A 23,541-nucleotide genomic window follows, 5' to 3' on the forward strand; every position below is an offset into this window, starting at 1 on the left:
AAAAATCTTATGCTGCTTGCCACTATTTTTATTAATTCATTTATTTATAAATTAAGAAGTTACAGTCCTATAGATTTTAAAGTTTTTAAAAGAAGTGAATGCTGGCAAAAATTTGATTCTTCTGTATAGTTTTCTGGTATTCAAAGTTATTTCTGATTTTCCCTGGCTTTTCTATACACTATTCTACTCAAGCTCACAAGAGAGATTACAGGAAAGCAGATTCCATAACTAATTTGTCAAGCAGTCAAAAAGAACTTTAGAAGTTTATCCCAACAGTTTTAATTAGCTTTTTTTTTTTTTTTTTTTGTCTGAATGCAATATAACAGTAAATGTGTATTTCCATCTGTCTTCCTTAACAGATGAAGCATTACATCTTTGGTTTGGAAAAGGACTTGGGTTCTTGTCTCTGTATCCCCTCCCATTTTGTGTGTGTGTGTGTGTGGGCAGAAGGAAGAGGGAATCCTGCATTCCATCTACTCCATGCAATTTGCTCGATGATTCATGCTTCCAGCACCACATGCAGGGAAAAATAATGGAAAGGAGAGGAGACCTGAAGCCAAATGATTTTGTTCAAGGCCTGTGTTGGCTGTGGTGCTGAAGTTACAGTGTGGGATGGCCCAAGGGGCTGCTGTCGGGCATGAGGTGTTCAGGGAACATTTCAGGGGAGCATCCCAATGTTTCTGTCTCAATGACAACGCTCCCACAGCCCAGTGATCAACATCAACCCCTTGGAGTGGTGATTCTCTAGGAAGTACTGGCTTTTCCAGAGTCAGGTGGCTTTGCTGAGCAATTTATGGGACAGAGCACAGACGATGGAGCATTTGAAGCAGGGAGGGAACTTGGAAGGGTTCAAGTTACCTCCAATAATTCCTCCTGGCTCTCACAGCTTATATAGAGCGAATACCTTGTGGCCAGTGTAACGTGTGATGTTAATGTGATAATGTGAGTGTCCTGGCGTTTGTCGGTGCTTTCCTGCTAGAATATCTCAGCTGTCAGCAGTCCTGGTACCGAGTTGCACCTGGGCATCATTTGTGAGGCCCCAAGTCTGTCCTTGGCTCCAGAGCCGGACCCGCGGCCTCTGTGCATCCTCTGAGCCTGCCGGGGCAGTCTCTGCGCCCCATCCATTCCTCCCCCTTACCAAAACCTTTGCAATTTATCCTTTTCCTAAAACAAAAGCACTTCGTGTTCTCTTCCCACCTTGGGTTTCCAAGGTCTTCTGTTTCCCTCCAACTTTACCGAACTGTTGCTTAGTCTTTTATTCTCCTTTCCTTTCTTCCAGCCACCGCCTTTGCTTCTCCCTTTCCCGGTGCCCTTCGCATCCTTCACCAGTGCCTCATTTTCTTCCCCTCCGTCCCGCGTCCTTCCCTGCCCACGGCCGTGTCCTCGCAGCCGGCTGGCCGTGCCCAGCCCGGTGGGGCGGTCAGGCCCGCGGTGACAGCCGGGGGCAGGTGCGGAGCCGCTGTCCGGGCCGTGTGGGCTCATGAATATTCGGGCCTGCCCTCGCCGTGACGTGGCCGCGGTCCCGGGCGGGCCGGAGCCGCCCCGGCGCTGGCAGCGAGGGCGGGTGACGGCGGCTGCAGCCTCCGCCCGCCCGGCCCGCAGCGCTCGCAGCCGGCCGGGCAGCCTCCACCAGCGCCGGGGATGCGGAGGCGCCGCTGCTGCTGCTGCTGGGGCCCGGCGGCGCTGCTGCTGCTGCCGCTGGGGCTGGGCAGCCTGCTCGCCGCCAAAGGCAGGTACCGGGGCGAGGGCCCGGCCGAGCGCCGGGGCGGGGGAACGGAGCGGGGCCGCTCCTCGCCCTGCGGGGGGCGAGCGGGGCTGCCGGGCAGAGCAGGCACAAAGTTCGAGCGGGGGGATCTCCGCGGGTCGGCGGCGCTGCCCGCGGCTGTCCCGGGCCGGGCGGGAGCCGCTGGGGCCGGGCGGGAGGTGCCGCTGCCGCGGGGATGCTGCGGCGGCCGGGGCCGCGCCTCAGCGCACCGGGGCCGGGCGGAGAGAGCAGCGCTGGGGCTCCCCGGGCCGGCCCCGGAGGAGCGGTGCCGTGCTTTCCCCGGGCCGGCCCCGGAGGAGCGGTGCCGTGCTTCCCCCGGGCCGGCCCCGGAGGAGCGGTGCCGTGCTTCCCCCGGGCCGCCCCGGGGGGGGCGGTGCCGTGCTTCCCCCGGGCCGCCCCCGGAGGAGCGGTGCCGTGCTTCCCCCGGGCCGGCCCCGGAGGAGCGGTGCCGTGCTTCCCCCGGGCCGGCCCCGGAGGAGCGGTGCCGTGCTTCCCCCGGGCCGGCCCCGGAGGAGCGGTGCCGTGCTTCCCCCGGGCCGGCCCCGGAGGAGCGGTGCCCCGGTCCCCCCGGGCCGGACAGGGCTGACCCGGCGGGGCTGCCGCCCTCTCCCACCTCCCAGCCGGCCGTGCCTCCTCCACCTCCCAGGTGTCGGCGATTTCTTGCCTCTGCTTGTTTTCTGCTTTCTCCTTGCATTGTTTCCATGCCGTTTAGGACTGGCTCTCGAGCCCCAAGTTTTAAAAACTTAGTTTTGGGAGCTCTGTCTCCGTCTATTTTATTTTATTTTCAAACGTTTCAGTTGCTCTTAATTTTGTATGGGGCTTTGGTGTTTATAGAAAACTTCAGTGTTTGTTTTCCTAGCAAAACCCCAACCTTGAGCCGTAACTTTGTGAGGAAATTGATTGTTTCCAGCAAATGTTACTTGACTTTGTTTACATTTACATGTACGAATAGCAGAAAGTGACTGTAGGAGATGAGTTGCTCCTTCTGTTTCTGACCCGACGTGCCTCGCTGTCCTGGTGGGAACGCCGTGCTTTGTGGGCAGATTAACACAAAACGCATTTTGATGGATGGGAGTTACTTTCCTTCTCTTTACTGTCTAACGGAATTCAAGGTAATTATCCCCTTTATAAGGGTCTTTTCTTTAGACGAGCATAGGAGGTTGATGTCTGTTTTATTTCGTGGGCGATGTCTTCCAACCTGCCGGCAGTTCATCAGACAAAACCGGGGTCGTTCCCTGTGCTGTGCCTTTGACCACTGGAGGGCTGCAGAGGACATTTTTGGATAACAGGAGCCACAATCTCACAGTAGTTGGTGGTTAAAAATAGGCATTTTAAGATTATTTATATTGATACTCAAGTGCTTTAAGTTTTTGCTTGTTACTTTATGTATTTTGTTTCTTAAAATTGGATCTTTTCAAAGACTGTAATGCAGTGTTAAAAAATGAAGTAAGATATCTTGGCACTGTATGTACTTAATATCTGAGATGCTTTTTCCTCCTCCACCTGATCGGTAGAGGAAAGAAAGAAAAGGGTTTATTTCAGCAAGAACCTCGTGTTCATTTCCCCTTGCTCTGTTTTTCTACAGTAAGCAAGTTTAAAGGCGTTTTATGGCTGTCTCGTGCACACAACTGCAGTGCTTTTGTAGCTATAACCTGGACTTGTGGCTTGAAGGTGCATTCTGGTGGGAGATGGAGGTGGGATGTGGTGTGTACAAAGCTCCCCATGTGCCCTGAGCATCCTGTTGTATAGAGAATCAAAGATAATGATTTCAGGTCTCATCTCATCTAACTTCTATGGGCTCTGCTGCTTCTCATTTTAAAAACAAAACCGAGCCCCCTCCACCCCCGCTCTTTTTCCCCACGTGTTTGTGAGGATGGGGAGAAGGATTACAGGAACAGTTCTGGTTGTCACTTTTTTCACTTAGTAGAAAATAACAATTTCTTTCACTAAATATCTCCAGGCTGCAAAAACTGTTTACTCTCAATAGAAGGGGGGACCTTCCCCACCCCCCCCCCCAAAAAAAAAACCAACAAACAAAAAACAAACCAAACACCTCTCTAAATTCTTCCAAGGAAAAAGAAATACATCAGAGTGGTTAGGAGGTGGTTAGTTACAGAAATTAATGTGTGTATTAAATATGCATATGCAGTTTTTTAGCTTTGCAGGAGGTTGTTGACACTGAGATCTCTATCATAGGGTCCAATAAAAATTGCCATTGTTGGACAGAAAAATGTTTTCTTTTGAGTATTTTCAGCTAGCTTTGCTCAATAACACAGAGAGGCAGACTTTCTGGTTTATTGAAATTGAGGATTGTCAGTTGATATGAAATTAATGATGTCTGGAGTGTGTTATGAACTGTCTCTTGTGGTCTTCAGTTATGGAAAAGAGAATATGCTGAAGGATAAGGTTTGTTTTTTTTTCCTCCATCATACTCAAAATTCATAGGTCCATGTGGTCACAGGCAGGGAGCAATACAACCTGCAGCACTTTCTCTTTTTGTTTCCCCAAATCTCTGAATAAGGCTGATCTCTTAAATAATTCATTGTTATAGTAAGTACTACTAAACTACTCAATGAAGTCTCAAAATTCTTGTAAGACTCAATTAATCGACCTCTTAAATTTCATTGTATTTGAACTTCATCATTACCATAAACAACATTTTAATTTCTAAGTACAGCTGAAAGTCTCTCAATAATCTGAATAACTAAGACTATTTTATTCCAATTAAATTAATTACATGGGCAAAACTTGAAGTCTTAGCCATTGCAGCCATTTCCAAATCTGTGGAACATTGTCCCACTTGCTAGGCGTGTGCTGTGAGTACATCAGATCTGACTCCCAGCAGCAGAGGAACAGCAGAGCCAGCGTCCTCTGCCTGAGAGAAACCTTCAGTTCTGGGGAGAGGAAAGTGAAGGAAAAGCTTTGAGAATGCACAGGACAGATCCTAGAGTCTGATATTTTCTGCATCACTCAGTGTTTCCTTGTATTTCTTTTTGTAGTAAATAATAATGAAATCCTTCTCATTATCAGTTCATTTGAGACATTAAAAAAAAAGCTTTCTTTTCAACCTCATCCAAAATACATGAGAAGCAGTGTTTGGCAAGTGCTTAGGTCAGAAGATGGGAGATGAAGCAACTGTGCTTTCTTTTGCTGGTGCTTCCTGTAGCTCACCAATAAACCCCAATAAAGACATGTAAATTATTTCATCTTTCTGTTTCTTTTCATCAATAAATTGAGTGAGGAATCCTTTTTTTTTTCCCCAGAGTGTTTTGATTGAAAAGCAGTTCATGAAGACCGACTCTTGTGTCTCACAGGATAAAAGATTTGTCTGATTATGAAGTCCGGGTGTCAAGATAATGAAATGATTCAGAGGTCTCAAAAGACAGAAGTCAGTATTTGATAGCAGCTTTAGTATTCAGTTATTACAGCATAGAAGACTGACAACTATATTTAAATTGTCATTATGAAGTTGGAGAATGTTCGTCAGTCAGAATCATATTTATTACCAATTTTAATTGCATGACTTGGAAGGCTACCAAGACAGGGAACTTAACAGCTTCCAGAGCATGTTTTAATTGTGAGCAGAGTGTGTGCCACTTAAAGAACATCCTCCAAGGTGTGTCTTTTGTCACCTCTCATTAAGTGGATTTTGAGCAGAGTTTCATCCCTTTCTCTCCCCTTTAAAGTGACTGGTACACTTAAAAGTGACCTCAGTTTTCTTCAGTTGTCTTTTAAACACCCAGCAGCAGTACCCAGGAGGTGAGAGTCCTGCATGCTCACTGGGGGCTTTCAGCACAAAATTCAGGATGCCTGTAATGCTTCAGTGTTTTGTTTCTTTTTATGAGCTGCAAATTTACTCTCTCCAGAAGGTTAATGATTGGAATCTTAACTATTTTAAATGTGCAAGTGTCAATATCTGAAGTGCACTTCAGGACAGTTCACTCTAAATGCCTTCCCATTCTTTGCTGTGTGCCTTACAATAAAAATGGACATGATGATTGCTTAAAGATGTAAAGCAAGGGAGTGAGTTACCTTGAGTAAGTTGTTAGAATGTTATGCATTATAATATGGCATCAAACTTCAAGTGACTTCTTAATTAAATTAACCTAAAGGCTCTGGATGTGCATCTCACTGCATCAGTTAATTTGATGCTTATTGTTCTTGATAACTGATATTGGGGGAAAAAAAAATTAAAAAAACAGTGTTTAAGACACGTGGGTTTTACCCTCCCTTCCCAGAAATCCTGCTTTATGTGGAAGATGGATAATTCTTAAAATCCATCTTTTAAGAAATTATTTGGGTTTCTGTAAATCTCTCATGGTGCTTGGTGGTGAGGTATCCCTGATGCCACTGGCTTTCTGGTACAGGTTGGGGGTGTACAAGATGTTCAAGCTTGGCAGAAATTAACGGGTTTGGAGAAGTGGTTCAGGTTTTTTGAGCTCTTAGGAGTCTGAGTATCCTCAAGATCCAGATGGAGCATGAGTTGACCAATAGATTATTTAAGAGTATTGGGCTAGGAAAGACGAATTTTGCAGTTTACCTAAAAACCATGTTTTGGAATAGAATAGAAGTGTATGTGCTGAATTACAAGTAATTTTAATGTGGTTTTTCTCTGTATTGATTTTAAAGATGGCTCTGCAGGATTTGCAGTTTCTCAGCAGTTAATGCTATTATTTAGATGTTTGGTCTTTGTACCCTCGTTAAATCAATGTGAGGTTTGCCTCGTGTCTTGGTAGAATGGAGTTTCATCCTTTGTGTGTTTTCCTCTAAATGTAAACAGTTATTTCAAAGCTTTTAAAGTTATTCTGCTAATAGTTGCCTTTATCCAAACAGGAGGAATGTTTGATTTAATCTCTTTCACCTTACAACTGCTTTGATTGAGCCAAGAGAACAAGTCTTGGTGGCTTTTGTTTGTTTTGTTTGGGGTTTTTTGTTTGTTTTGTTTGGGCTTCTTTTTGTTCTTTTCGAAGTGCTTTTTTTAAAACTATTGAGTGAAGTTGGCCAAGATGGGTGTCCTGCAGGTTTAAGTGAGGTTGTTCTTCCCTGTGCTGCCTGTCAGAACAGCTGTATTGGAAGCAGGCTGTTTGCTCCTTGCCTGTATTCCAGCCTCATGATTCCTGCCTGGTACTGGGTAAATACTGGGAGTGCAGTAAAGTCAAGCAGTGGTGCACCCTGCCAAGGTTTCTCACTTGTGCTTGTTTTGTGGAGCTGTTTCTTGTTGCTCTTACAAATCAGACCCACACTTGAAGTTGCATATCCCAAATCTGTATAGTACTTGCCTGTTTTTCTAATAATAATGATTAACATTTAATTTACTACTACTCTACTTTGCAGGTGTTAGGACAGTTAAAAAGAAGTGAACCTTTTATTTAATTTGATGAAAATTGCAATCAAATGCAAATATTGAAATTCTGCTTTTTGATCAGCATTCATCTACCTCTCATTTGCTAGTGGATTGGAGTAAGTAGGTGAGAAGAAACAGACTCACTGATTTCCTCTTTCTTTCTTGTGTAGATTCTCCTCTCACTGAGTATGCACAAGATTATCAACACTTTGTGTTTATATATGTACTGCATATGTCTGATCATTGTCAGCTTACAAGGACTTCATGACTTTCCAGGCACTTGGGTTTTTTCCCTCCTTAAACTTCTGAAATCAAGCAACTAAGAAAATGTAGTCTTTTATCCCCTAAAAAAAATAATAAACCCTACCTTGAATGTTAGGGATGAAGCACAAAGGTTGTACAGGTAAATCACAAAAACTTAAAAGCACAAAGGAAGTAGTGAGGGTTTCCCACATAACTTGGTGGGTTGTTTTTGTCTTGCACCTGACTCTTGGAAATATAATCAAAGTCTGACTGTGGCTGGAAAGTATCATATCCCTTGCCTATACCAGGTTGGAAATTTGCGGTAATTGGCTTGAATTTCGTGGTTGTGAGAGGAGCTTGTAAAATATGGGTTGGTGGGACAAAGTTAAAATAATTTGTGAACTCCCTCTCACGATTTTCTGTGTGATAGATGAGGTTGGTTTCTGAAATTTGGTTTGGAGTTAGTTTCACAAAGGCTACTAGTGCAGGTCAGTCTGTGACGGAATGCACTGGCAGGCATATTTGAGACATTTCTGAAGAAACTATAAAGCAATCGTGTTTGAAGGGTGATTTTCCCTTTTCCTTATGATAACTACTTTAAAAATTCCTCAGCTCCAGCTGAACAGATGGTATTTGCTGTTATTGTCAGGCTTAGATCTTAAAAGTTCATTTTTTTTCTTCCTTAGTTAACAGAATTTTAAATTTGTGTTGAAAAAGGAAGCCTAGAAAGATGTTAAATGTCTGATTTATACTTCATTGCCTTAAAAAGCCAGCCTTTTGATAGTGGTCTTTCAACCTGGCACAGGTAGGCTCAAACTCTTGGTGTCAAAGGAAAAAGCATTGGCTGCTGAAGCCAATTGTAGTTGGTTTCTATCTTTTTCTTCCTTAAAAACAGCATAAGAAGTGGTGTATAAAATGATCAAAATGCAATTATTTCAGGATTTTGCTGAAGTGAAAGGCACAAGATGAGGCAGAGTTATTGAGGTGAAATAATTTGAAGAGAAATACTTCGAGTTTTATTTTGGGAAACTGAGATAATTTCCTTTTTTGATTCCTCTGCACTCCTCCTTTAATGGTGGTCTTTGGTGTTGTGGGATCTGTGGGCCCGTTCCAACGGCGTCAAAAAATAATCAAGAAAAACACATCTATTTTCAGTAGGCTTGTGATACCATTCAGCTGTCCATCTAAATTTGTAGGGCTTCACAAATCAAAAAGAGCTGGTGCTGCTTGTGAAGATCAGCAAAAAATATCTGAGAATATTTTTGGTGGAAACAACATGACCTCAAAAAACGTCAGTCTGTTTGTTAAATGTTTGACTTTCTAATAGTAAAAAAATTTAAAATATTTTGTCCAATATGTTTTCTTTTTAGTAACTTAAATCAGTGTAGATTTGAGTATAATGCCTTTATTTAGAAAGTACCTCAATTTGAGATGTCTTAAAGAGGTAGTTCCCTTATAAGTTCAGGGGAATACTTACTTTTTTCCCCTACATTCTGCAAAATACAAGCTTGTCTTCTTTTCCAGTCTCAAAGAGTATATATTCCTTAATGTACAGTGGAATTTCCGAGGAGATCAATCCTGAAATGCTGTTAGGATTTCTTACACTCTCCATTTGAATGTGAAGAGCTAAATCTGAACATGGCTTGGCTTAACCTTCTTTGGAAATGCTTGAAGCTGAACAATATAAATGCTTTTTGTACAGAATGAGGCTGTGTACTCACTTTGCACAATAGAGAGATTTTACTTACAGCAAGATCAACAGAGGAGGAAAAGCAGTTTGGTGTTTTGATAAACAAAGTGGTTTAACAACCACTTTAAACAAATCGAGTTCTGAGGTTTTAAGGCTTTCAGCACTGCAAACCCAAGAGAGGGACAGGAGCTCTGAGCCAAAGAGTTCGGATTGATGGGAAAACGTTGAAATTCTGTAAACTTTTGGGTGTGTGGCCTTGACTGTATTTCAGGAAGAAGTTCTCATTGAGACCACAAATTCTAAAAATAAGTTAGGGCGAGGGAATAAGGTCTGTTATAGAAATTTAATTATAGACCAGCTTCTGTTTCTTTGGAAGCTAATAAAACCCAATATATTTTTGCAAGGCTTGCCAATATTGGCAGATTAGTGGATTTAGTGAAACCTTGAGAATAGCTGAAGGGTAAACTGGGATATAGAAGGAAAATTAATTTTAGTCTGTGTTTAAGTTCACCACTTTCTATACTAAAATATCTTCTACAAAGTGCTGACTGTAGCATAATTGTAAAGGATTTTTGAGGTTTTTGAATTTATCTTTGCAAAATATTTCCTGGGTATCTTTTTGCAGATCTTGCTTAGCCCAATTCTTTTAGCCTGATTGTACATCAGATAATTATCTTATATTCCACATAAGCAATTGCTCTGATATAATTTATGACCTGCTGACCTTTTCACTTTTCTGCTACAATGATTATAATGAGTGTGTTGAACAAAGGAGGAAATTGAAGGCCAAATACCCAGGGGAGTTGAATCACCTAGGAGCTGGAGAAGTCTGGTGTAATCTGTGGGCAGGGAGCTGATTGCTGTCTTTTCCTGGGGATAATGTGCAGATCTCTTTCTCAGCTATTGTTGTGTGCACAGGAGGAGAAATTTGATGATGGGGAGGTGAGGCAAGCAAGGAAATGCACAGTGGGAACTCCCAGAAGAACAGCACCAGAGGGATGCTGCTTAGGGATTATTCTGCCTTGTTCTGGGCAGTGCTAACACTTGTGTCAGTGCTCCCTCGAGCATGGGGGACACCACACGGTGCTCTTGGTTTCTTCTCTGCTTCATAAGAAATGTAATACTTCTCAGGCTCCAGAGGCTGGGGGGCTGAACTGAAGGGCTCTGCTTACAGAAAGACAGTGTTTCTCCTGGTTGGCTTGTAATAAATACTTTAGCTGTTTCATGTTTGTTATTATAGGCTAAATTCCAAGTCTCAGATCTAAATGTAAAATTTTGTCAGAACTCTTTAAACTTGGCAGTATTTTTGTGATGCGTATCAGTGTGTGTAGTGGCTCTGTCAAAATTCAGCACCCTGTGATCACTGGGAGATCAGGAGAGCAGAGAGAAAATGAAATGGAACCTGCATCCTTTTGTATTCTTAGCCATGTAGAAATTAGTATCTTAAAAGCTAGGGCTTTGCTCCCAACTTAGTGCTTGCTCTTGTAGGAAGTTGATCTGAAATGCAGAAGAACTGATGCTTAATTTCTGTAGTAATAAATGCTGTTCCATTTGGCATTCCCATTATTGAGTGAAACTGATTGCCATCAGCTTTGTATGGCCCATCAGGGGGGGAACTCGCTTTGGCTAAACTTTGGAGTGCATTCAGCAAAACTGAGAGTGACTTCTGTCCTTCAAAGGGAAGGTTCTTCATAGCCTTTCCAGAATACCTGGCTCAGAACAGCAATTGCACCTGCCTTGGGAGGATCGTGATTACCTTGTGATCCTCATGGAAAAATGGGCTGCTCAAATTGCACAAGAGCTGCAGCATCCTGTGCTCACCCTCAGCCTGGTGTTTTTTTGCCAGGATGTGTTTGATGGGGACTGCCTGTGATCCCATTGTAGAAAGGGACTGGAAATATCATTGCCAGCTTACAGTTCTAAATGGGTTGTGTAAGACTGTGACCCTGAAAAGCTGCTGCTCTCTTCACTGCAGTGATTTAGCTGGAGACAATTTGGCTGCATGGGAATTTCCATGCAGTATTTATTTTGACAAAAATTGGAGAAAAAGTTTTACTGAAGTATCATTCTGAAGCATTCTCGTATTTTAGGGGCTCAGATGGAAATGAATGGCTCATTCTCCTAACTCTGGGAAGGCTGGGTCAGTCCCTGGTAATCTGCAGGTTTGCACACAGGAGTTCAGAGTGTCTGACAGAAATGGTGTTGACTGTGTTTGATAGCCTTTGTACAAAGTAATGCTCCACACTGTTGTGACCTTAAAGAGAAATGTTGTGGGTAGTGTGCTTGAAAACCCAATAAACTGCGTGGGATTGTGCTCCTTTGTGCTGACAGAAATTACTGAGAATATTTTCCAGTGATTTGCAATATCTGGGTATGTGTGTGATAAACTTTTGTGTGACCTGTCAAACACCTGACTGCTGCTGAGATTAACATGTTCTGTTAACACCCCAGACTTTGTCTGGGCAGGACAGAAATAGAGTGCTTTTGATATTTAAATAAGCTTTCATCAGCTGCTGACTGGGTTAACGTGACACTACTGATGAATTGCTGTGTGTGCTGTGTTGACCATGCAGCTTCACATATGTTATTTTCAAATATCACTGAAAATAACATTGCAGGGAAAATTTGGGTCTTGTCTTCCTAGCTTTCACAGCAGTAATTACATGAGGTTTGACCATTCCTCCTCTGTATTCAGGCCTGGATTCAGTATGACCACTACCAGTGGTTTGGGTTTTCTTTTTCATTCAGAGTGGAGATACTGATTTTGTTCTGACTATACTCAGGCTATGAGCTCCTTTTACGTATGCTAATGGTTCACTTTCTTTGCTATAATTCATGAACAACTGTCTTTTGTAAAGTTGGCCTTGGTATTTTAAAATCTTCTTCAATTTGAGGGAATTTTTCTGGGATGTAAAGAGGTGCCTTTGTAGAGCCAGTTCAAATTCCAGGGAAGTTCTCTGTGTTGTTTCTTTCCTTTGCCTTCATAATAAGGGCAAATAGATTTTAATATTTTTTTGAGTCTTTTTTAAGGGTATTAACTTCTGAATGGGATAATCTGCTGAAGTGCTTCATTTGCATAACAAATTACTAGAATGCAGTATTGATGGCTATTCATAAGCACCAACATTCACTGAATAGCTTGGAAAGCTAATTAAATTATAATTGACTTTATTCCTCTCTCTCCTGTTAATGTTTCACTTTCCTGTCAAATTGTTAAGTTGGTTTTTGTCTTCAGTTGTTAAAAATAACCTGTCTTCAGCACACTCAAGGGACTTCTGCAGCCTGTTCTGAATTGTTCAGGTGCAAAGTTATGGGTAAGTGGGCTGCAGTCTCCTGGTTTTTCTTGATACCTCTTTGTAACCCAGATAAGTTTAAAGACAGAATGTTTACTTATTTCGTAGCCTCTTAAGATTGGAGAGTAAGATTTTAGTTTAACAATTTTAGAGAACTCGAAAAGAACCTAAATGTTGATTTATTACAAAAAAATATTTACGTGTCAATATTGTAAATCTCTTTACAAATCTTGTCTTGAGCAAATTGCTGCCTGACCAAGTGATGTGGTTACTGTTGATGTGCTGAAAAGTGTCTTTATTGCACCAGTTTTAAACACCATTTAGTTTAACTAATGTTCTGTAAAGTGCAGGAGAAAATGACAGAAATCATGATACTGTCCCTGTTTCTGAAGTCTTTGAGGTGAATATTGAGTGAGTCTGGGCTGCTGTACCAGGAGGTCTTGCTTCGTGGGCTCAAATTTTCCCTGTTTCTGGAAAATGCTGTTTAGCCCACCCTGACCTTTTGACCTCCACTCTTTCTCAAGGGGCTGACCTGGGCAGGTTTTCTGTTTAACTGCAAGTCCTTTCAGTCAGGGACATAATTCTTGAAACTGCAGCTTGGAGAAACTCAGCAGAGTATTTTGTACAGGACACCACTGTTGCCATTCCTAACTCACACCAGTGAATTTTTGATTGCATCCCATGAGAAATACTGAATATCATGGCACAATTGGTAAGGATATTAAAACTAAGGGAATGTATTAAAATAGCTTGTTCAGATAGAAAAAATATTATTGAAAGACTAAGAAGATAATTGATTTCCAAGATGCATGCTGCTGGATGGACAGGGCTGTTTCTCAGAATGGTGTTTCTGAGGAGAAGATGAATTTTAAAAAGTCTCATCACCAACATATCCCAATGCAGCTGCTAACAGGATAAAGTTCATTGTACGTGCTTCTTGCAGTTCCTTGTGTTGTACTTGGACTTCTCATACAAAATGTTACACCAACAGCTGGGGAAATGAGTTAGTCCAAGGTTAGGCTTACTTTAGGTGTATATATTGCTGATTACAATTTAAATTTATTTGTCAAGTGTTATAGATGCATATTATATTGTTGGCTTTTCGCAAATATTAAAATGAATGTTATATGTATAAGGTTAGAAAACTTTGTTATATTAATATAGTTCCTTCTATTTCTGTTATTGATGAAACTTAGAAATAGTAGTATAATATACATATACGTTGAGCTATGGCATAGTATTAAAACAAAAACTACTTTTGTTTGTATAAACCAAAGACTGAAAGAGATAATTAGAAACCCCCTCCATTCTTAGATTATCTTGTCCAGGTGAGGACAGCAGTGACCAGAGCTCTGGGGGAGGAATTTATTGCATTTCTGTTCGCAGGGAATGTGAAACTCGGTGAAGCCAAGAAGATTGATCAACTGGGAAGGGGGCGAGTCAAAAACTAAACAAAGAAACATCCAAAACTGAAGAAGAATGTTTGAATATGTATGAGAATTTATGGATATGTAGTAGGGTTCTGTTTTTAAGGGACAATACTTTGTTAGTGAGGTGTGCTCTCTCGGCTGAATGCAGAGACACCCAGCCATATCTGTATACTTTATTTCTATCTCCTAATTGTCTTTCTATTAAACTTTTAAATTCTATAAAAAATATGTGAACCTTGTTTTTCACATTAAGTAATTTGTAAAAACTGCCCTAGAGAAGGATTTTTCATACTGTTGGCTCTTTTTAAATACATTTGGAGCACTGATTCATGAAAACGTTTACCATTTTAAGTTGACTTCTTGAAGAGAACTGTAATAGGATGTGGAGACTTGAGGAAATCATAAAAACTGCTTTAAAAATATTGTGCATCCTTGCTGCATGTCTTGTATTATTTATATGTGCATACCCTGTGTTTTCTGAATAAATGATTATATGTGGAATTCAGCTGTTCCATTTCCATTTTGTACAGCAATTGAATGATTAGCTTTAGGCCACTGTTTCTGTGAATGGGAATGGTGCATTTGTTAACTTCTTAAATATTAATTTGTAATTTTTGCAGGCAAGATCTGTAAACAGTTGAAGTGCAGAAAATACAAATGTTTATGCTTTTCTTAATGACTTGATGACAAGATGCTTTTTGACTTAAGTTTTATGTGTCTTTTTGTTATGCATTATTTGTGGTTTGTTCTGTAATTAGATGGCTTTTTGGGATTGATATGCATCAGATTCTAATCCCTTTAAATATGCTAAGCTGTGTCTTTTCCTATTTTTTTTCCTTCATTGAAGTCAGGAGGGTGGCTTGTGAGTAAAGTTGAACGTAAAGAAATCAAAACTGAGCTTTCAGTTGGGAAATCATAACTCTGTATATTCTGCAGATCAGGATTAGTGTCCAAGGCAGTACAAAACTGTGCTCTTTTTCAAGGAGCTGATAAACCCATATTTCACAATGAGATGGCTTTGTATTAGGATTTGCCTCTGAGTGCAGTGTTGGAAGGCAGGCTCTGGGCTAAGACATGGTTCGTGAGACACCACAGATTTGCGCCTCGTGCTTCCTTCTTGGCTCACTGAGATTCCATGGACAGGACTTGGCTTGAAGTTTATTTTCCTTTGCTGCTTATTCTTTGTGACAGAGGTGTGACACCTGTTCTGTTTTAAATGGTGCTCTTTGTTGAGAGATGGTCCATGTGCTGTGACAATCTCCTTGTCACCTGTTCTGTGCTCCCAGGCCAGATATCTCTGCTCTGTGTAGCTGAGTGAGGAACAAGGTGAAGTGCAATGAGAGCAAGCAGTGTGTGCTGTGTGAGTGGAGCCAGAACACAGCTTTTTCTGGCTGCTTTTGTTCCTGGGAATGGGCAAAATCATCTCTGAATTCTCTCACGAGCCAGCTGGGTGATGGTGCTAGAACCACCACTGTCATTCACTCTCAGCTCTGCTGTTAAAGTAGAACAAGTGCCTTGGTTTTGTGAAGTGTGCTGAAAATGTTTCTCTCTAAAACTTCAGAAGAAAACGTCTTCCACAGCCCAAATGCCCTATCCCAAAAGGTTCAGTTAGCTTGGAGGAGCTCAGACTAGCTGGTTGTTTTCCTGATTTCAGTTTTCTTTCCTCTTGCTGCCTTACAGCTTGTAGCCATCTTTAATGGCACACGCTTTAATTTAATCCCTTTGAAGTGCAGTAACTCAACTGCATTTTTACCCAGGATGTAGAGACTGAGAGGCAATACTGTCACTCTGGGCTTCTAAGTCCCAGACTACAGTTCTCCCCTTCCTTTCCATTGGGGTTTTGTACTATTCCTGAAAAACAGTTTGCAATTTGTTCATTTTTTTATTTTTTCAATGTTTTGGTTGTTTGGCTTGTGGTGGGTTTTTTTGTGGGTTTTGTTTTGTTTTTTTTTTTTGGGAAGGTTGTTTAGTTTTGTATGTTTGGGGTTTTATCTGGTTTTTCCTTTGCTGACTCTGGTAGCTCTTAAAGAATTACCTTCCCCTTGCACTATGTTTTATTGAGACCATTAGATTTCATAAAGCTGATTTATTTATTTGATCTCCTCAAGAAGATAGTGTGCAGCTTGGATCCTGTCCTGTCCAGAGCTGGCTGCTCTGCCCACCAGCACCCAGGGCTTACTGGTACCTGTTGCAGCCATCCTGCAGTGCTCTCAGAGCCAGTGGCTGTCCCCAGCTGGGGCAGAGCTGTGCTGGGAGTTGTGTTTGCTGCCTGCTTAGGGGTTTGAGCAGCACCCTGGGCTGTTGTTCACCTCCTGCTCCAAGGGATGGAGTTTCTCCTGGAGCACTGGTGCAGTTGTGTCGCAGGGCTGACGATGCTCACGGTCTGTGTCTGCAAAGAAAGATGGGACAGTGTCCTGATGGGACACTGGTGGTTGGGTTCTTTATCTCCCTCGGACCGAGATTGATGAGAGAGAGGCAGTTTTCTCTTGTTCAGACTTGATTGTTTATTCTTATCTATATTACATGTATACAGGGTACAAGGAGCTACATGCACTAAGATAGAAAGGTGCAAAATGGCTAACAAAGAACTTCTTCAAGGTCTTTTATATGTCTATTTATCGAATTAACAAATGCTAAGTAAGTTATTTTCCTTAGTGACCCAATGACCCAACACCTGTGTGCTGCACTGCAGCATTCTCTATCCAGTCACTTACTACTACCAAAAAACCTCCAGATGAAGAAGGAAGAAGAGACAACACCCTAAATCCTCCAGCTTGTCTTTTGTTTTCTAACTAGCTTGAACCTTAAACTTTAACTTTTTTACCTAGTAGCTTAAGAAAACTAACTTACACACTAACTTGTTTTTCTGTTTAACAGTTGTTTCTATGGTGTTATATGAAATTCAGTGCTTTCTTGGATGTCAGAGCCAGGTCTCAGAGATAAGGGCACACACTCTGTGCCTCTGACTCCAGCACCCTGGTCACTCCAGTGACCCAGAGGCGCTGCTGCTGCAGCCAGGTGTGTGTCCTGTCTGGGGTGCAGGGCTGGGATGCAGCCAGGTGTGTGTCCTGTCTGGGGTGCAGGGCTGGGATGCAGCCAGGTGTGTGTCCTGTCTGGGGTGCAGGGCTGGGATGCAGCCAGGTGTGTGTCCTGTCTGGGGTGCAGGGCTGGGATGCAGCCAGGTGTGTGTCCTGGCTGGGGTGCAGGGCTGGGATGCAGCCAGGTGTGAGCAGGGCTGGGATGCAGGGCTGGGATAGAGCCAGGTGTGTGTCCTGGCTGGGATGCAGGGCTGGGATAGAGCCAGGTGTGTGTCCTGGCTGGGATGCAGGGCTGGGATAGAGCCAGGTGTGTGTCCTGGCTGGGATGCAGGGCTGGGATAGAGCCAGGTGTGTGTCCTGGCTGGGATGCAGGCCTGGGATGCAGGCAGGTGTGAGCAGGGCTGGGATGCAGCTGCTGGGGAGGGCAGTCAGCAGGGCAGCCCCATGGGTGAGTGACTGCCCAGCCCCTGACAGCGGTGCAGCCAGCACTGGGGTGGTTACTCCAGGCTTACACATCTTTCTGTGTTGCAGGGTTTTTTTAAGAAGATTATTCATTATTCTGAGCATCCCCATACCATCTGAGAAATAGGGGTTTTGTTTTGGTTAGGCTCTGATAGCAATAGTTGCATTTTGTTCCTTCAGCTAAACCACAGTGTGACGGTGCGTTCCAAGGAGAACTGGAAGGTGTGGTGAGTGCTGCTGGTAATTATTGATGTGTGATGTGCTCCTGCAGTGTACATCAGGCTGGCATTTGTTCCTGTGTGCCCACTGTCCCCTTACTGTGTCACTTGTGGCACAGCAGGGTCCTACTTGGTGACAGGGATGCAGGAATATGCCATGCAGTGATTATGCCCTGGCTGGAAATGCTCTTCAGGGCAATACTCTTCTTAGGATGTTGCTAGTTTTCCTATCCCCCCAGTTTATGTTTAAGTTTCTCCTCTAGCAAAAGCACTGAAGGAGCCTCAGAAAACAGAGATGGGAGAAAAGATTGCAGGCTAGGGGTTTTTTTTTTACTTTTTTTTCTGGGCAGAACACTTTGGCTCTTATCTCTGCTTTCCATTTATGTAGGTTTTTAGTTTAGCATTTCTAGCTACTGTTAAATAAGGATTTTATTTTTAATAGGTGTGAAATTGCAGATAAGAATGGTTTGAAAGAATGGTTTGAAAGTGGGGAAAAACCTCCCACCAAAGCCCCAAAGCAAGCCTATATTGTGATACAAATGCTATTTATATTTGCATTTGGTGTATTTAAGCATAACAGCCAGACTCCTGGCCTCGATTCTGAATGGAACATAGTTTTCTTTTACTTTATTGGCTAGGGAAAATTAAGAATTGTTTGTTTGGGTTTTTTATTCTTCTCCTTAAAAATTCTATATGACTTAGGTTTTAGACTGCATAAAGTGTGTAACTACTCTTATTGATTTTTCTTACTGATGGAATAATGGTCATCTCTCTTCTTAGCTGGTCTCCTGAGATTCTGTAGGTCACCCAGTAACATAATAAAATCCAGTACAGACACATTATTTGTTAAGCTATACACCATGAATAGCAAATGAGCTCTGAAGTGACTCTTTGGTCTCTCTTGTATTTTGTTTTACTGCTGACTTTGTTCTTGTGGTTTTTGTGGGTTTTTTAAAAGATCATGGAGTATTAATATAGAAAAAGCAGTAAGTGACAGAAACTACTGCTCAGATGGAAGTGCCATGTTGTTATATTAGGAGTAGCTGACAGGTAAAACATTAATTATAATCTAATTGTTTGCACTCGTGTACAAAAAAGGAATCAGAATAATGTCTCCAATGTTTTTACCTCCCTTTGTCCTTTTGTAAAATCAAGATTAGTGGGAAAATTTCATAAGCTGAAAAAGGGGTCCTAAGATGATGTGTGAGCTATTTAAGCAGTAATTTCTTATATTCATTTTTTACTTCTTAAAATTCAAGGAGGAATAATAAAGCCATGAGTGTAACAGCAGGGTCAACTCCTTATTTGAGAAGAGGTCTCAGAACAAAATCAGGACAAAGCTTTATTTTAGTCTACATAAGAATAAAATTAAGTCAACTCATATTTTCAATAATTTAGAAGTAATTCCCCATCTTGGATGTTTATTCTTGTCAAAATGTACTATAAGCTTCATCTGAAAATAAATCTCTTTAAATGTGATGCAGCTTTACCTTGCAGGAGGAAGCATCTCCCTGCAGCACATTCTTCTGTGGTTTTCTTTTTGTCTGTGAACAGACCATTTTTACCTTAAATTACAGCTCAATATCCCTGATTGTTTTCTTTGTAGGTTCTTCTGTGCCATTAGTGAGCAGGGTTTCATAGAGCACCAGTTAGGGGACACGATGGAGGAGGCTGTGGTTCTTTTCAGACTGATTCAGGGGATCTCTTCTATCCTACATTAATATCAGCAGAATCGTATTTCTTTATTCAATTTAGAAAATTGTTCTGCAGTCAGAATGCTGCTGTTGAGTTTAACTTTCATTAACTAGGAATAGCTAGTACTAAACAAAAAGCCAAGGTAATGTTGAAGAATATCTGATACTATAAATACAATCCAGACTGACAGTGGTTTAACCAGTATCATGTTTACATGGGCCTTCTTTTGGATGACTTTTAAAAGGGTTTGATGGATTCTGTGAAGAGCTTCCTGTATTTCTGTTTGTAGAATAGAAATATTTGTATTTCTTCCTGTATTTGACAGTTTTCTATCAAATAAATGCTATCACAGTTCAAATAACTAGTTAAGAGGCCTAAATTGTAACAAGAAAAACAAAGCCAACTTGAGTGCAGTATTTAAATAAAAAGTGAAAGCTGCTGTTCCTCTTTCCAGCTGTTTGCCCGTAGCTCCCCCTTTGTTTTGGGCTCTGCAAAATGGGCTAGTTTTGATTAAAAATGGGCTGTGGTGTGGTTTTTTGGTTTTTTTTATTGCAGTCATCAAGGAAGTTTTACTGGTGAGTAAATTAGTCATTTGCACAAGTATGAAAAAGCAAATTCAGTCAAGAAAAAAGGCACAGGAGCTAGTGCTGGTCTAGAATTGGATTCACTCCAAGCCCCACCACGAGGTAATAAGGCTGTGATGATACTCAGCAGCAAATGAATGTTTAATCAACAAAGCTTCCCGTCTGAGCATTAATATAAATGCAGTGAGAAGTCTGTTGCTCTTGAATGTAAAGATCTGAATCAAAGATTGTATTTAATCTGTGGGAAAGATATTTTTTCCTCTGTGAAAAAACGACTTATATGAATTCCCTGTTTCTGCTGCTTCCCATGTTTGTAGCTGTGGAGCAGGAGGCTGGGGGTTCACAGTGGTATTGTTTGTGCTGGATGTAAAAAACAATTAGTGTGTCAGAGAGGAACACAGGTCAGTATTTGTTCTCCTGGCAGGCCCTGTAGCTGTTCTTGCAGAGGTGCTGCACAGGTTTATTTTTGGTGATGGTTTTGCTCTGCTGTGTCCACACTGCAGTACTGCTAACACAAAGCCATATACTGGCACTGCTTTTGGGGCTGCTTTCAGATGAGTTTTGTGAAATGTCTTTCCTGTGAATCTCCTCTTGCATTGTCCTTTTTTCAGCATGCCATGGGTGCTTTCAGTGTTGTGGGGTCAGTCTGTGAGTGCTGTTACCCTGAGATGAGAGCTCCCTTTGGTCACAACTGGCCGTATCTCGGTGATCAACAGCACCCGTGTGTTCCCATGGCACATTTCACAGAATAGCTTTGCTCTTTATTCTTTCAGCAGTCTAAATGTACTCACTATGCAAGGGATCTCCCTTTCCTCCTTTCACATGTTTGGTAAAAATACAAAGCTCTTTCTGCACTTGATGTGAGTGTGAGCTGTTGGTCTGCATGCTATCAGGGTTCTCCAGGCAGATCTGTGGAATTGGCCATCCTGTCAGCTGGGGCCCTCTGTAAGTACAAGGATCAAACCCATTTCTTCAACTGGAAGAATGATTCCATCTATTCCAGGATCCTGAAGGGAGGATGGAAGTAATATCCCGTTGATTTCTGGTGGGGCAGCTCTGTCTTTCACATGCTGACATTGCTCATCGCCTGAGAATTTGCGGTGACACCTGGACTTTGATGCAGATATTGATGTTAATGCAGCAGCTTCCAAGGCATAATCAGGATGATAAATGGGATAATTCCATGGTTAGATGCTTCTGCCACAAGCTGTGCCATGGAGCTGCATCTTAGCTTGCAGCCCAGTGGGAGGGGAAGCGTTGGCTGTTGGCTGAATGCAGCATAGAATGTTCAGACCACATTCAAATCTGAATAATGTTTTTAATAAAAGTAAATGCTTTTGGTAATCAATATCCCCATGTAATTGTTTATCTGCTTTCCCAGTATGAATCTGTGTACTTTAGGTGCTCTTTTGCTTAACAAGCTGCAGTCAGTGAGGCGTTTCTTGTAGTATAAGGTTTTTGAGGAGGGGTGGGAGCAGAGGCAACTGGGTTTTGACAAATGGAAGCTTTAGGAGTAAGAGCAAAGCACAAGATACCAGGTGCTTCTCTCCTAAATTGTGGAAATCTCTCGGTGCCTTAGTGAATATATACTATTTTGTTTAGATTGAAAATTGGTGTTGATACTGTTAAACTTTTACAGTCTTGTGGAATTTGATGGTTATAATTTAAATCTGCAGCTGTTGTTTGTTACTTGTCAGGGTGAAAAAGATTAGTCTTCATTTGTGTTGTGCCCTGCAATTATCTAGAGGTACTGTGTGCCCTATATTACATAATCTGATAGAGCACAGGATTACTTGTAGTCGTCATTCAAGCAAAATCTGCAGTTTCTGAGGGGAGAATTTAATTTCAGGAAGGATGTTTGTCATGAATCAGAACAGAAAGTTCTGTATCAGAAACGCTTCTCAATTTCATGCCAGTAGTTCAAGCCCTGCTGTAAAATAGCAACATAATATCATTGTCCTCCCTGTGGAGATGAGCTAAGGTGTAAATACAAAGCATACAGGGGTGCAAAGATACTGAAGATAGTGGAAAAGATAAATTAAATTTGTGGGAGTGTGGCTTCATAATAGGAAGGAAGAAAAGAATTTGCTCTCTCCACTGTATGTATATCCACTCTGTAGTTAGCCCAGATGACTTGCACTTGAATTTAAAGGGTTTAAGTAGAACAGGCAGTGTCTGAGCAGAGGCCTGTTGCATGTCTGTGCTTTCTGTGTTTTTATGCTCATTTCTTGGGCCTTCTGGATATTGCAGCCTTAGTTCAAGAAACTGTAAATTGTCTCGTTTTTCATGGGGTTATTTCTGCTTTTGGCTGGTCCTTGTGCAGCACTGAACACAGCTGGGTCTTCATTCTTCCAAAAATACATTTTTCTGGCAGTGGCATTAAAGAAACAATTACTGCTGCTCCTCATTCTCGGCAGCTGTGAAGCAGCATTGCAGGAGCAGCTGATGCAGGATGTTGATGTAGCTGTGCTCTTGCTGTTGCTGTCTGTGAAGGCAGAATTAAGGAGTCCCAAGTCCATGAGATGAGCAATGAAATGAGCTCAGTGCTAATGACAGTGTGGGTGCAATCCCTCATGTGAGAGTTGGGCTCTGTGGTCCTGCGGGTTCCCTTCCAGCTCAGAATGTTCTGTGACATCAGACACAGCTCTTCTGTGAAATCAGGATGTTCACTGGGAGAAAGTGAAAATCGTGGGAACTGTAACAATCAGTGACTAAAACAGTAAGTTTTCCAGTGAGTTAAAAATTCCTATCAAGTGGATATGAATAATTACAGCTTTTAGATTTTGGTGTGGATTCTAAAAGCAGGAACAGGGGTGGTGTTGTTGTACATGGATACACAGCCACATGTCTATCCTTTGAACACCTGTAAAACTCAGAGTAAAACTGTTGCTGTCTGAGATTTTTGTTAGACCTGGTTTACTAATCCAAACTAACCACGTTTCTTTGGTACCAAATAATTTATTTCTTTTTATTGTAAAAGTAATTTCAGCATGTTTCAGGAGGAGTTGAGGAATCAAAATTTAATTTTGGTATTGAAGCAGAGTCTGCAGACTTCCAATTTGCTTCTGAAAACCTGTATATGCACATCATCTTGTAAGTCATAACATTAATAGATTTCTACAGAAATACTGAGGACATTGCTTTGCAGACTTACAGTTTTTCACAATGCTGTACTTTATTTAGTATTATTTATTCAGTATTACGTAAACTTAGGTAGCAGCTACAACTGTAAGTGATGTTTTTTGGAGCCATAAAGAAGTTCATACAGACTTAAACTAATTTGGTTATTTCAGGGTTTCTCCTTCTGTATCATGGTTCTCCTTTTCTCATTCATGAACTGGCGTGAGATCCTCTTTTCCTCCCTGGGTCAGATAGGTGTTGGAAAGGGCAAACATTGTTCTTTAAACCTTGATAAAACAGAGGAAAAGGATAACCACAAAAGACTTAAAATTTAATCACGGCCAAATAAAATGTTTGTGAAATTAAATACTGTTTCTAATAATGTGAAATAATGGAGGCCAGCTGTGGTCAGCTGTAATAGGAAAAGCCCCCAGGAAGTATTGAGAAGCAATTAGTTAACTTTAAGGACGAAGTGATTTTTTGAGTTTTCATCCAGCTCTTCCGTTTTTATCTCTGCTTTGTGAGTAGGACAGTATTTCTTTCTGAGGATTAATTAATAATAGTACATGGTAGGTGCAAGTAACCCATTGATTGGAGTTCTTTTGACCACGTGGGCAGCGTATTGATCTGAAATGACTTTGCCATGATGTGATCAAAAG

The 23,541-nt window shown here is 41.8% G+C and overlaps 1 protein-coding gene across 1 annotated transcript in view; it reads left to right on the top strand.

Moving 5' to 3' along the window:
- The first annotated feature begins 1,603 nt into the window (after positions 1 to 1,603).
- CLSTN2 (calsyntenin 2) overlaps positions 1,604 to 23,541 on the top strand; it is a 300,445-nt gene continuing 278,507 nt past the window's right edge. Inside the window, exon 1 of the mRNA XM_088060824.1 lies at positions 1,604 to 1,729. Within this exon, the coding sequence (XP_087916950.1) occupies positions 1,642 to 1,729 (88 nt within the window). The 5' untranslated portion in view covers positions 1,604 to 1,641. The remainder of the gene's footprint in view (positions 1,730 to 23,541) is intronic.

Source organism: Pseudopodoces humilis, chromosome 11 (assembly GCF_049639895.1).
Source record: "Pseudopodoces humilis isolate 2021_Gansu_Grassland_sample_001 chromosome 11, ASM4963989v1, whole genome shotgun sequence".
Taxonomy (NCBI): Eukaryota; Metazoa; Chordata; class Aves; order Passeriformes; family Paridae; genus Pseudopodoces; species Pseudopodoces humilis.